Source organism: Podarcis cretensis, assembly GCF_951804945.1.
Source record: "Podarcis cretensis genome assembly, chromosome: 10".
In the NCBI taxonomy this organism is placed as follows: Eukaryota; Metazoa; Chordata; class Lepidosauria; order Squamata; family Lacertidae; genus Podarcis; species Podarcis cretensis.
In genome coordinates this window covers 52,003,650-52,017,402 of record NC_137179.1, presented here as the reverse complement: position 1 = coordinate 52,017,402, position 13,753 = coordinate 52,003,650, and the positions used below count along the sequence as shown (strand labels likewise).

The following is a 13,753-nucleotide window of genomic DNA, read 5'->3' as shown; positions in this document are numbered from 1 at the left end:
TTAACTGACAACATGTAATTTGTTTGTTTGTTTGTTTGTTTGTTTTTAGCTCTATGACAATTTGATTATATCTAAGTAAAGCATTGTTTTAGGTAAAAAATCATTCATTTCTATTCATACATTTCTTCAAAAGTTTATCACAACAGTGACTTTACCTGAAATTTGTGACATCAAAATGCTTTTAAAATCACATTTTCTTAATCTTTCAACCCTTAATAAGCCTCATTCTAATTTATATAACGAACAATTACTGTTCTGCTTTTGGAAAATTTAAGGGTCGGATTCAGACATCATCATCCTTAAAGTTCAGTTTACTTCAGTTTAGTCCCTTTGATTGCATTGCATCTTCTCTAATTATGACAAAGTGCATATCCGGCCAAAAGTGTATATAATTCCACACATGTGATTGTCCCTGGAAAGCTAAGAGACTATAAGAACATAACATAAAAACATAAAAATAGCACTGCTGTGATGGCTTGTGAGTGCTCTCCGCAAGAAATGCCTCTGCTCACTCAGAGATACATAGATACATCCTTTATTTTACATATGTACAAGCAGCACACATAATTATGCGTCCGAATCCTGTGAATCAGATTCCTGGAATGACTTAGGCCGCCCCTTTTCCAACAGAAGAGGTGAGGCATTCTCATTTGATGTCTCTGACCTCTCCGCTTTAACCCTCTCCTTTCCTGAGCAGATGGGACCGGCACTGTATCGCTGTCCATGCCAGAGCTTCCTGTGCGGAGTTGAGGCTCTGCTCCAACATCTGAGAGCCTCCCCTCCTCCTGACCTTCCCTCCTTTCCACCATTGGCACTTCCTGCCCCCCTTCCTCTGCTTGTCTCTCCTCCTCCTCCCCTGCATTCTCCGTCAAGACCATGACAACTGCTGGATCAGAATAAAAGCTTATCTATTTCAGGATAGAAGATTAAAAGGTTTAGTCGATTAACAGCCCTACATTATTAATATTTGAAGAGCCGCTCTTTTGGAATCTGCAACTGCGCTAGAAATATAAGTGAGCTCCCTGCTTTGACGAATTTTTCTCCATGTACCTAAAGATTGACAATTTCCGGTACAAATTTTACAGACGGTTAATGTGAATTCCACAAAGGCCTCAGCAGAGAGAGAGAGAGAGAGAGAGAGAGAGAGAGAGAGAGAGAGAGATAAAGGGTGACTTCACTTTATAGTTTATTATATTTATTTAAAAGAATTTATAAACTCTAAGCAGTATAGACTATGTACGATAGAGAAACAATATCCATTAAAACAAAAAATGCAGCCGAAAACCAATAAAATAAAAGCATAAAATGACACATGGAATTGGAGGATTTGTACACATAAATCAAGGTCCAGTCTTTTATATGTATACTTGCAGGATATTTTGGAAAGACGGAAACTAAAGGACGCCCCTGCCCCCACCACCAGATGAAGGTTCCTAGGATTATAGACTACATGTAGTTATCTGAAAAGGGTACTTCAAGTTCTGAAAGTTCCAAGAATGACTTTGTGGAATTCATATTAACTCTTTTTAAAAATTGAACTCAGAAAATTTTGTTTTTCTGATAATCCTGTGTCTTCAAGAGAAGATCCTGAAAAAAGAAAGCATGCTTCAAAAGCTTCAGACCATCAGGCCACCAGTTGCTGACTGTAATCACCATGTGAAAAACTATTTTTCTGGAAGACTGCCTTAGTTTTTAGTAACGGGGGCCATGCCTTTGCAACTGTGGATAATTGATTAAAATTATGAATTTGTTTTAGTAGCTGTCACTCACTGAATGCTAATTTTTAAAAAATAACGTTCCATACAGGATGGTTAAGTTTTGTTCAGTGCCCTTCAACAGATATGTAACTGTTTTTCCCTGAACACTGACTGTTTTGATGTATAGTTGACTGGGTGTCCAGTTAGAAGATTAAATATATGAAAGGTTTCCTGAGCTTAGGCAGCAGCGCCTTGTCTGTTGCAACTTGTTGCTAAGAATCCTCAAAACAGAAGTGATCTGTGCTTGAAAAAATTAATCTTTCGTAGACAGTAGACTGTCCTATGTGTCTTCTTTTCACAAATCTGACTGCTTGTATAAATTAATCTTGATTTTTTTTCCCTACACTTAAATAAATATACAAGATAATGTTTAATACTCAAACATTCTGGGTCATACGTTCAAAACTATATGTCTGTATTTATTCTGTCTGCAAAGCAATGTGATAGAGGACCTGTCCAGTTTTTGTGTGCAAGGCATATCCAGCCAGAAAGACAGCCTGGAAGTTGAATGTTCAGATACCTTGGCGTTTGTGTCTAAGGCTGTATTCTAAACACTATGCCTCAGATGCTATATGCTGAAAGGACCACGACATCCTACAATCTTATCTGCATTGATGAAGAACTTCTGTAAAGTTTATATGTTGTTTGCTCATTTGTTTGTGTTTGTTTTTCGATTCAGTGATTTGCAAAGATTAGTTAGCTGCCTTTTGAACCCCCCAGGACAGATCATTATGGTAAAAACAAATTAAAACAACACTGAAACAGTGACAGAATTACAAAAGCCTATGCAAAACTATGCCAGGAGCTGCTTAGCAGCAGCAGTAGTAGTAGTAGCAGCAGCAGCAGCAGCAGCAGCAGTAGCAGCAGCATTTTCTATACTTCTGTATTTTGTAATGCTTGGAGGGTGCTGATTTCATTGGGGAGGCACCATCAATATAAGTTAGGGGTGGGTAATGTCTGATATTTTTCCTGGTAGTGAGAATTGATCCCTGTTGGTATTAGGTGGCCACAGTGCACGTGTGTGTGTGTGTGTGTGTGTGTGTGTGTGTGTGTGTGTGTAAAATCCACAATCTTTATCAGCAGGACGTAGGTGACTTCGAAGGGTAATCATGAGGCGACTATCTTTCTCATTTTGCACTATGGCTTGGCAGCCACTTCATATTATGACAACTGCCTCCCCCAATAGCAGGTGCTTTGTGATTCATGCACCCAACACTTGATCAAAATTCAAAATTTGTCCATTGGTCCCAAACAAGTTGGCAATCCCAGGTTTATCACACTGCTGCCTTTGAGAACAGTTCATTAATGGAGATTCCAGCTACAACCTTCTAAATTAGTTGGTATTTAGAGCTGCCAAAGTAGCTACAAGTTCATTGTAAATCAAGGAATTGCTTGTAGAATATCTCACTTGTAGCATTTGAAGTGAATTGTATTACTCATTTTTCTAGCTCCTGTTGAAAGACCTAGAAATGTGAAAGTAAGAGTCAGATCATCCACAGAAGCCTCTGTTTCTTGGCAGCATATTCTTAGTCCAGCTATTACAGGGTATGAGGTGAGCTAAAAATATTTATTATTAATTAAAGTATATAAAATGAACCATCTCTATAATTCTATGTTTTGCCATACTCCCTGTGGAAGCCATTTTGTATTATGTCACACACAGAATAGCAGCTATTTTGCGACTGCACTCTCTGAAAATTAAAAATGAGTTCACTGGTCCAAAAAGGGATGGCAACCCTTGGTTGAATGCATTGTGGACTTTGAAAACATTGGGCCATTGTGTGTTGGTGTCCTGTTGCTGTTCTCTGTTGCCATTTTGAAGGGGAGGTTTCTCCTGTTTCCAGTCTGAACTAGGAGGACTAGTTTAGAATCCCTCTTCATAATGCAGTCAACTTACAAGCTTGGCTTTCCTCCTCTGCATGGTTGTAGTAATTAACAACAACAAAAAATCAGCTTTTGAATTTAAAAAGGAGATAGCAAGTTTCATTGTTGAAATGAGTCTACTGTCTCATCCCTCCGCTCTTTTCATTTCCTATTTCCTGCTCTGCTATCCAGTTTCTAATTCTTGTTCGAAAGTCTTATGCTAAGTAAAGTTTGCCACTGCACATGTTTCCAAATGCACAGAGCACTGCCAGAACTGAACCAGTGTCTTTTGTTGCAAAAATTGAGCTGGAATCGGAGAGCTCTTCTGTTTGCAGACCTTATGTATCATTGCTTTAGGAACAAGTGGCAGTCAAACAACGAGCACTGTTGTTTGAAATTCATTCTTGTTCTCAGATAAACACGTCTCATGTTTACAGATCCGCTACTGGCCCAGTCGTGGGAGAGAAATAGAAGCAAATAAAGTACAAGTGAGCAGTCAGAATTTTTCAGTGAGGTTGGAAAACCTGAAGCCTGACACACACTACTATGCAGATGTGGCAGCTTTCAACTTCGCAGGCGTTGGACCTCCCAGTAACCGTTTGGCTTTCATTACAGAAAAAGCACGTAAGTAAAGCGGTTCATTTGCTGATTTCCTACTTTCTGTTATCCAGGCAAAGAGGCCTGGATCAATGCTGTAACATGACAGAAGCACAGGTGGTTTGGAACCCAGCAGATTCTATGCCAGCCTAGCTCCACTGCAAAAGATATCAGGGAGTTCTGTGCTTTCTTCGGGGGCTTCCATTGGCTATTGTCAGTGGTGATTCCCTAAAGCATTAGCTTCTGCCAGCCATTCAGCCAGCCACATTGGAACACTCTTACCAGAGGGACTTCCAGTGGAGCTCACCTGCGCATGGCTGAGTGAAGGCACACCTCGACCTCATCCAAACCCATTCCAGAACAGGGGATCAGGGAGTTGGATTGCTCTGTAACTTTCTCATGGTGTCTGTGTGACAGGGTGGTGGTGGGGGATATCTTCCTGTACACACCAGAAATAAAGGTCATGTAATATTTTCCAGCTCCAAGGCAGCGACCAAGAATTATCAGTTCTGTAAGATCTGGTTCGAAGTACATCATAACATGGGACCATGTCAAGTCACAGTCCAATGAATCTACTGTGAAAGGATATAAAGTAAGATCTGTATTGAGATGCTTTGCCCTCATTGTGCAATTTAGCAAATATAGTTCATTACTTCACTTGTCTATTAATTGGCTTACAATCAGATTCCACACCTTCAAGGAGCAACAACAGAATGTATAAACAGCTAACCTTGGTTAGGCTAATATGAATACTTCAGCAAAACTCCTGAAACTGACTTCAATATTACCTTGCTAGTTATGCTGTCTACATACTCCTAGAAACTGTTATCTGAGCATGAGTCTTGGCATGATATGAAAACAAGCTACATAATTCAGAAGTACATATCTACCCCACAGTTCTTCTCATTCAAACAGGTGTGCAAATCAACCATGGCCAAAAACACAAGCCTGTATTGTAATTTGTGCTCTCATTACCAAGGCAGGTCTAGAAACCATGCTGCCTTTTTTTTTCAGTGACTAAAAAGGGTGGAGTACGCTCTTTTGGACATCAGTGTAGTTAGTGATGACTTGGGATATCTTATGACACTTGCTTTTCCAGCTAAAAGCAAGAATCGGGAACCGCAGTCCATGAAGCATAGAAAAAGAGATGATCCATGGAGGATATGGAGAACCGGTCCGGATTTCTTTTCAGTTATTGCTCAGATGAGGCAGGTGTGGAAGTGGCTCTCCAGCTTCTGGAAACTGTCTCATGTCACTACCACCAGTGCTTACTACTTACTACTTACTTCTTTTGTGTTTTTTAAATAGATATTTATTAAAGTTTTAGCAAAATACAACAAAAAAGAAGAAAACACAAAACAGAAAAATACACAAAGCACAAAAAGTAAATAAAAATAAGAGTAAAAATAAAAAAAACAACCATTATTCTTTGCTAACTTTAAAGTTCATATCCTTATTTTCCTGACCTCCTCACACCTTCCTTTTTTGTATTCCCATTTACAAAATCAGATCAGCAAATCCTTACCCTCTTTTATTTATCTTAACTCTATATCTTAACGTATCAAAATTCTATATCTTCACCCATTATCACTTCACTTATTTGCATACGCTTTTTAACTTTGTTGCTAATACCACTTGTTTTCAATCCAACATCATTTTAACATTCATTAATTTTGTAATACTTCTGCAGATAGTCTTTAAATTTCTTCCAATCTTCTTCCACCAACTCTTACTTACTACTTACTTCTTACCCATGATGAAGGCAGTAAGAAGGAAGCCAAAGATTGGTTGTTGACTCTGTGTTGAGTGGAGCTAGTTATCATCTCCGGTTCCCATGAATCTCAACCCATTTCCATCTGTATTGACCTCCAGCATAAAAGTAACAAAAAACAAACAAACATTTAAGCACACATTCCTTTAGCGTGGGTGTAATTTGCCAATACCCTCTCACCAGGCGCCCAAGATGTGTTCCGTTTTTGTTCATTTTTTAAAAAGTATTGCTTTGAATATACCTTAAAGGTATATATCTTGACTGAAAATCATGCTGGTTTATGAAAGCATTCATAATTATTTATCTCACATTTCTTCATAATATGTTATGAATTTTGGACTGGTTGGATTAGTTAAAGTTGAATTTCTTCTTTAAACCTTCATGGTGCAGAGAAGGCTTTTTAAACCATTCCCCTTATGTCATGTAAGTTTTCCCATCAGAGGCAAATAGCAGCTCCAGCAGCAGGATTTGAAAACCATTACACAGATGGAAGAATATTAAGAAGATCCTGATTCTGCACTGCAGCTCTGACCCAAACTCTCCTACTCGTAAAACAAACATGGTCTTTCACACATGTGCTTGCATCTGCTGTTCATAAAAACCACACAGAAAGCCTATCATAGATCTCCTGACATTACATCTAGTTTGCCCTAAAAGCCTTTAATAGTTAAAACTGGGGATCAGGTCAATTATTTTATGTGTTTCAGCATTTAATTTTTCTACGGTTGAATGAAAAAAAAATGTTCATTTTGTAGCTATTTCTTTAATGCTTTTTCTAGAATAAGATACAGCTTGCCTTTTTGTCATTTGATTTATTCTCTGGAGTTACATCCTGTACCGTGTCATATTTTGTCCCTGAAAGGTGCTGTATAGACCAGATGGCCAGTTTAATGGCACACTGTTTAGTACTGGCAAACATTATATAGAAGTTCCAGCCCCTGTTAAAGGTCAATATGTTGTTGAAGTTCGGGTGCACAGCGAAGGGGGAGATGGAGAAGTAGCTCAAGTAAAAATTCCAGGTATGTAGATTTTAAAATACACCTGAATTATATTACAGAATTATTATTTTTCTGCAAGGTGCATGCCATTGTAGTACAATTGTTGCAGAACAAATACTAACAACAATTCATCAGTATACAGACATAGGTTGTATTGGAATCAAGTTCAGATCTTGTTTTTCAGATTTTTTACATTTACACTTTTCCCCATTAAGTAGCAGAATAACATATCAGGGAAAGGAACTGAACTATTATCAAGGCTGGGAAACTGCATAGCCTCTACTCAGTCCCTTTAATACTTAAAAAAAGGATTGTGTCCAGTAAATAAATAACTAAACAAGATCACTCTTGACTCAGCTGTCCTGTGGCACAGGCTGTACTCTCTAGATAAGTTGGAATGTGCCCCTTGGCTTTCTTTAATCACTGCAGTCTCTTACAGTGAGCTTGTGAACAAGTCAAGTTCCCTTTCGCTTAATCCTATGGTTTCTGGGTTCTTTCTAACTCTGCTACTAAATACACATGGAAAGCATCTGTAAAGAAAATCCAACACAGGACCTCCTGCTTGCAGGTTGGTTCTGCATGCACTCAGGGGCCCCTTGACAAATTACAGTGGTTGGGGAGCTCAATTCTCACTGTAGAGGCAATGTGCAGGAAGAGAAGGCTTATATCTTCACTCCCTGCATTGAGACTTGACAGGAGACACAGACCCAACATATGCCTAGGACCCTTAGGGAGAAATCTCCTGCTGGCACCAATATTGTCTGCCTGTTATGTGTTTAAGCAATGCCTAGCCCTATGCATGTGTTACTCACATGTAGTAAAATGGTATGTGAAATCAAAAGTGTGGATGTGGTTTTGGTCCACCTCAGTGCTGTCTCTGCTTCTTTCAACAACTACAGTTTAAAAAAACTCATTTGGATATTTATCCATAGGTTAAAATAGCTGGTTTTTTCCTTATCATTTAATTCATTTTCATTACTTCCACTCATTTTTTTAAATTTCCTGTTGCCTTCCAACTACTACTCCCCTACCTAGAACTTCCTTTCCATCTAATTGGCCTTAAAATTTCAGGTATTCAACTTCTCCCCAAAAGAATTGAAGTTGCCAAACTTGAAAGAGAGAGAGAGCGAGTGAGAGAGAGAAGTATCTCTGTATTATTGCGTGGACAGGCGGAGTCCCCAGATCCCGAGTGGTCCCCCCCGTCATGTGGAATAACGACTCTAGACAACGTGCTATGGGATTAAATTGGCCACAACTTTATTAAATTTCAAATGTGGGTAGACCTTGGCTCAGGCATTGGGCGTTCTCCCTCCCTAGTCCCCAGCCAGGGACCTAGGGAGCATCAGGGTTATCCAGTGTGTGTGGGGGGGATGGGCCGGCTCTGGAGAACATATGTTCAAGCAGAGATAGCCGCCCCCGTTACGCAGCCGCAGGGGAGAGCAATGACGACCTTTCCGCGTACGGCCAAAGCCTCCCTTCAAAAACCCCTTTAACGGGGAACCCTGGTATCACCGCCGCAAAGAGGAAGATGGGCTAAAGGATTCCGCCCAAGGCCTGATACCGCCAAAGTTGTGACATTTTGCTACGGGAAAGGCGAAACCTGCCAATGCAGGGAAATTCCTTTCCGGCCCTTTAACAGCGACCTTATCGTAGCAGCGCCCGCATACCTGTGGAGAGGTTAACCTGCAAAACCTATGAAGAAAAGTTAACCTGCAAAAGAAGACATTAACTGAGGGTGGGTAGGGTGGGAGAAGCTCTGGAGCCAAGTGAGGATTAACAAGTAAGATCCACCCTCTATTGTGTGGGCAGGTAATCCCTCCCCTTACCTGGCCTGGTTTCCCTGGCAACGCTTCCCCCAGGTGGGATTGGACAACTCACTGGGGTAGGCGGGGACCTCCAGGTATCCCACCTGAGGGAAGGCAAAGCCTATGCTGATGGGGCCACTCCAGATCCAGGGCTGCACGCGTCCACGCAAAAGGCGCCCCCCGTTTTAAGTGGGGAGCGGTCATTGGCAACTAACAGTGTAATCCTATACTACGGGTTGCCATATTTCAAGAAGTAAAAACCAGGACACCCCGAAAGTTGTTGAGCTTGTGCCACCTTTCGGAAATTTCCCCCGGACATCAATTTTACCATGTGTATCAGATTGCCACCTAAATAATGTTCATGCCATCTAATTGCAATGTAATCTAAAGTGGCTCCAAATTAGTTCAGAATGAACAAGAAAAAATAGGACAGTTCTGGCATTCATACATGGCATTGATTTCTTCATTAGTAACTTATGAACAAATTGTTCCCATTCATTCTATTTTTTTAAATTTGTTATTAAATCAATCCACACCCTTACTTTGGATCACAGCCTTCATTGCTTCAGAAAATATTTGTCAAGCATTTTGATGAGCATCCCATTTTATTTTGCATATAACATAATGGCTATCCCTTAACGAAAGCCAAATCTGTTTCATTTACAGGAATTGCTGCTGGAATATCGCCCAGTTGTCTTGGTTTATTGCTGTCTGCTATTGGCATCCTTGCCTACCTGGAATTCTGAATGTAGCTGGATTTAACATGTCCTCAACTGAGTTCAAAGGACCTTCCAACCTGAGAGGATGTCAATTCTTTTTTTATTATTATTATTCCTGTGGCACTATCCTAAGCCAAATAAATTACACTTTCAAGAAAATTATCCTCCTGACTTAATCATGGATTTCAAAAGAAAGTAAAAGACTGAGGCAGGAACTCCTTCATCAAGCAACTCAACTTTTGAAAGTTTGAGGAATGATTTTTAACTTGTTCCAGTTATGCCTTATAAAACACTTGTGCTGATCTGCGACAGTTGCATGATTCGGTCCAATGGGGCAAGTTACAGTGTTAAAATCCAATAACATAGGCTGTACAGTAAAAGTAAAATCACCACACATAGGTGCTTTAACTTTAATAACAAATCGTGAAAACATAATAGAGATTGAAATGTTGATTGTATGTGGTATATGTAGGAGTAACTACGTCTGTCCGTACTATCCTATCTGTTTTGTGTACTGCATATTTTTGAATGGCCCCTATCAATTATGACTTTTCAGGTTTTTAGAGACACAGTCAAAGCAAAAACATTGCACTCATTTTTTTAAACGCTTTTCTTCTTGAAGTGACTGAATGTGGGCGAAGAACACTGAAATCCAAGTTCAATAGCGATGAATCTTATTTTAAATGGATTCGGAGTTCGTATGAGTATTAACAGTAAAGGATATTCCCGCACCTTAATTTTAAAATGATATTTAAAATCGACACGGTCTTTTAGAAATAATGCTAGTCAAACCAAGTGTGAATTTCTGCAGTCATATAGAGGTTTATTTTGGTGTAAGTAATATTAATAGTTATATGAGCAAATTTACTTCTAATATTTCATTGCATCCAAATGTTCCTGTCACAATTTGAATTATTCCAATTCTGTCATGAATTGCAGAATTTAAATTCCAACATTATATACAGTCTAATCATTTTTTACTAGCCAGTATAATGGCATGATGGAAATTTGAAAAGCAATTCCACATTTGGATCAATATTTAAATAGTTAAAAGTATTTAAAATGATCTTTAAAAGCTCAAATCATTTTCAGTAATAACAAATCGGATATGCAGTGAAAAGACAAATAGCAAATAACAAAAGTTATCCTATTTATTTTTTTGTGACACACATATTGCCTTACTTTAGGGAAGGCCAACCATTAGGAGAATGATTTGCATTTTCCAATAAATTAATATTGTTCTACTTCCTAGAGATGTAAATAAGAGTTGTAAAGGTCTAACATGATTTTCCCTATTAAATGATCCCAAGAGATAGAAAGATGTTATTAAAATTCAGATAGTTCTCAACTGTTCTGTCTGCTTTGAGTATTACTTATGTTTTCAAAACCGGGACTTCTGTAAGAGGTATAGAATGTCTTTGTTCTGACTGTTTCTATGCTGTATTTAAAGCTGTTAAAAAGAAATGCCTATTTCTTTCAGAATTCATGGTGTGCTGGGAATTTGGTGTGAATGTGGGTTGGCTAGGGTGGGCAAACACCATCCACTGCATACTAATTCAGCTGGCTCAAGTAATCGTGCAATGTCTGAGGCTTCAAGAATTATAAGCTTTGACCATATTTTATTAGCACAGCCTTGCTAGCTGCTTTAGAGATAGACTTTAACTTTTTAGGACTGGTACTGTAGATGCCCATGTTAATACTATTTAAATGAAGCAAGAATAGACTTTCCCCCCAACCCTGTCTTTAATTTGTATGATTTTTTGTACTGTAAATTTACATTTTAAAAGCCTAGACCCTACATGAATATATATATATATCAATAATACCGTTTTAGTTTAATTTTGACTCTTTGTTACAAGTTGAAACTTTTTTTAAAAAAGAAAACAGGTGAAAATGACAATTTATCTATAGAGGAATTTCAAAAGCTACACAAGCACTGCTGAGTTTCATAAATCATGTAATTGTTTTAAGGAAACTAAGATGACTTCATACGTAAGAAACTAATACCTTGGAAGCCTTCTGTGATATGTTTTAATTTGGTTTGGTTTTTATGCAGTGTGTGACTCATATTTTTGTAACCTACAAACACAATTATTATTTTTTTCTTTTGCCAAACTGCATGATTGCCTTTTCGTTTCTAACGTGATATAAGGAACAAAACCAGATCACTTTTGCATGAAGAGAATTCGGGAAATCAAAGCACACTTTACTTAATTTAATCCGGAACACAGGTGAGCTAAATTTCATCATTTCGTGCTAATTAGCTAATCTCAGATTTACATTGTTCAACACAATTGTACAAATTTAATGCAGACATTAAGTTCCCAGCAGTTGTCAGCACAGCTAACTATATACTGTATCATCTGCTTTTCAATGCAAGGTTCTTAATTAAAGTTTATATAGATAGACACATTGGCTGTTTCTTTGTATTTCAGGCAATATTGATATTAGTATTATTTGATACTGGTGTTTTTTGGATTTTTTTAGAAGTTACTTTTTATCATTTTCTTTCCTATTGAGTAGACCAGGACCATGCTCTGTCCATTTTATGGTTGAAAAATAAATTATAATTAAATAAATGTATTAATGGTACTCTATATGTAACAATTGTCATTTGACTTTTCCAGAGGGTTATATAGATTTGTTTATGAAAGAGAATCGGAGGAACCTAATCCACAGAAAGAAGTTTTGTTCTTCAGAAGTTTGGTTTTTTTGTCATCACTGGATCTATGGATTAGTTGACACCCCTTTTGTTCTAATTAAAGGTCTAACAGATTACGCTTAGAAATATCACCACTTCAAATTTATTGGCATTTTTTTAAAAAATGTACATTTATTGAATACTGCTCCATCAAAGTAAATATCCACGTGCAAATATTGAAATGTTGCATCATGGCTTCAACAATATTACTGAGTGAAAAGAAAGACAATGATGAGAAATCATACAATGATATGCCCAATGACCAAATATATATATAAATATTCACACTATAGTGTCAGTCTCCTTTGTATGGCTTTTTAACTTGGCTTGAGCTATAAGAACTCACTGGTTTTCATTAACATACTTCATATTTCATATCCTCAGACCCGTGCATCTGGTCTTCTGCCATTTTCCAGTGATTGCTCTAAAGTGTTTCCTATTTAGAAAGTATTATCCTAACTCTGAATTGGCTTTGCTGGTCTTCAGTGAAACAATTGCATAGTCGAATTTAATCTGCCAAGTATTATTACTATGTCATCCTGTTAACTGCATGACCTGGTATTATCTGTGTGTCATATTTCAGAAGCGTTGTCTTCACTTCTGATTGGCTTTGTATGTCCTCAGTGATGTCATTACACAGCCAAATCAGATCTACTATGTAGCACACGCTGTCTTGTTCCAGACATGATTCCCTGAAGGTGGGATCACTAGCATGACTCAAATGTGAATTTGAAATTGAAAAAAGGAGTGAAATTGAAAAACAACAACCTGTGAGCAGTCCTATGTTATCACATAGAATCATTCAAAGGAACATGTATGGAGGGAGATGGAAATGTTACCCTCATTGGTACTACATGAGAGGCATTCTTGGGAGGAAATTGTATCTGCTAGCGAGTGTTACCATTTTCACCATCACCCCGTCCCCAGAACTGTCTCTATAAATGGTGCTCAAGTATGATGTAACATCACTGATAGTGCCATTGATATGGAGAAACCAAAATGGTGGTTGTCAAGAAGGGCCAGTGTACCAGGAGCAACCCTGCTGTTGCCATTGGAAAACAAGAGCCAGAAAGTGACAGGAATGAGTAAAGTTCACCACCCAAGGACCCCAAAGTTCAGAGTGAATTTTCAGTTCAGCCCTACTTCCAATTCAGTGTGAAATAAGGAAATATGTGGCACAACCCTAGTCTTCATCACAATCATTTTCATTCAGTTTGGTTCTGGTATTTATCCCCTGAGTGCTGTTTTCTGTATCCCTTCCTTTCTGCAAGTCTCTACTTGAAGCTGTTGTCATGAAGTGATGAACAGTTTTGTTTAAACTTTACAAAGTTAGTTCTAAAACTTCTAGAAGGTTCCAGTTCGTGATCTGCATGCTTGCCCTCACCTACATGTGACTGATTGCACAGAGAGTAACAGCTACAGGTAGGCAACTCTGCTTTCTAATAGCTATTGAATCCAATGTTGTTGTGAGCAATTACTAGACCTTCCTGCAATGTTCACTGGGTGAAATAAAAGAGGAATTCAAAGAGTCCTGCATAGAAA

At 38.3% G+C, this 13,753-nt stretch overlaps 1 protein-coding gene across 9 annotated transcripts in view; it reads left to right on the top strand.

Annotated features, from left to right (window-relative positions):
- Nucleotides 1-12,498, top strand: part of CNTN1 (contactin 1) — a 185,221-nt gene extending 172,723 nt beyond the window's left edge. For all 9 annotated transcript variants that reach the window (XM_079994122.1, XM_079994126.1, XM_079994128.1 and 6 more), the window contains 5 exons: nucleotides 3,206-3,309; nucleotides 4,058-4,244; nucleotides 4,697-4,809; nucleotides 6,851-7,007; nucleotides 9,458-12,498. In XM_079994122.1, the coding sequence (XP_079850248.1) occupies nucleotides 3,206-3,309; nucleotides 4,058-4,244; nucleotides 4,697-4,809; nucleotides 6,851-7,007; nucleotides 9,458-9,537 (641 nt within the window). In that variant the 3' untranslated portion in view covers nucleotides 9,538-12,498. The remainder of the gene's footprint in view (nucleotides 1-3,205; nucleotides 3,310-4,057; nucleotides 4,245-4,696; nucleotides 4,810-6,850; nucleotides 7,008-9,457) is intronic.
- Nucleotides 12,499-13,753: the final 1,255 nt, after the last annotated feature.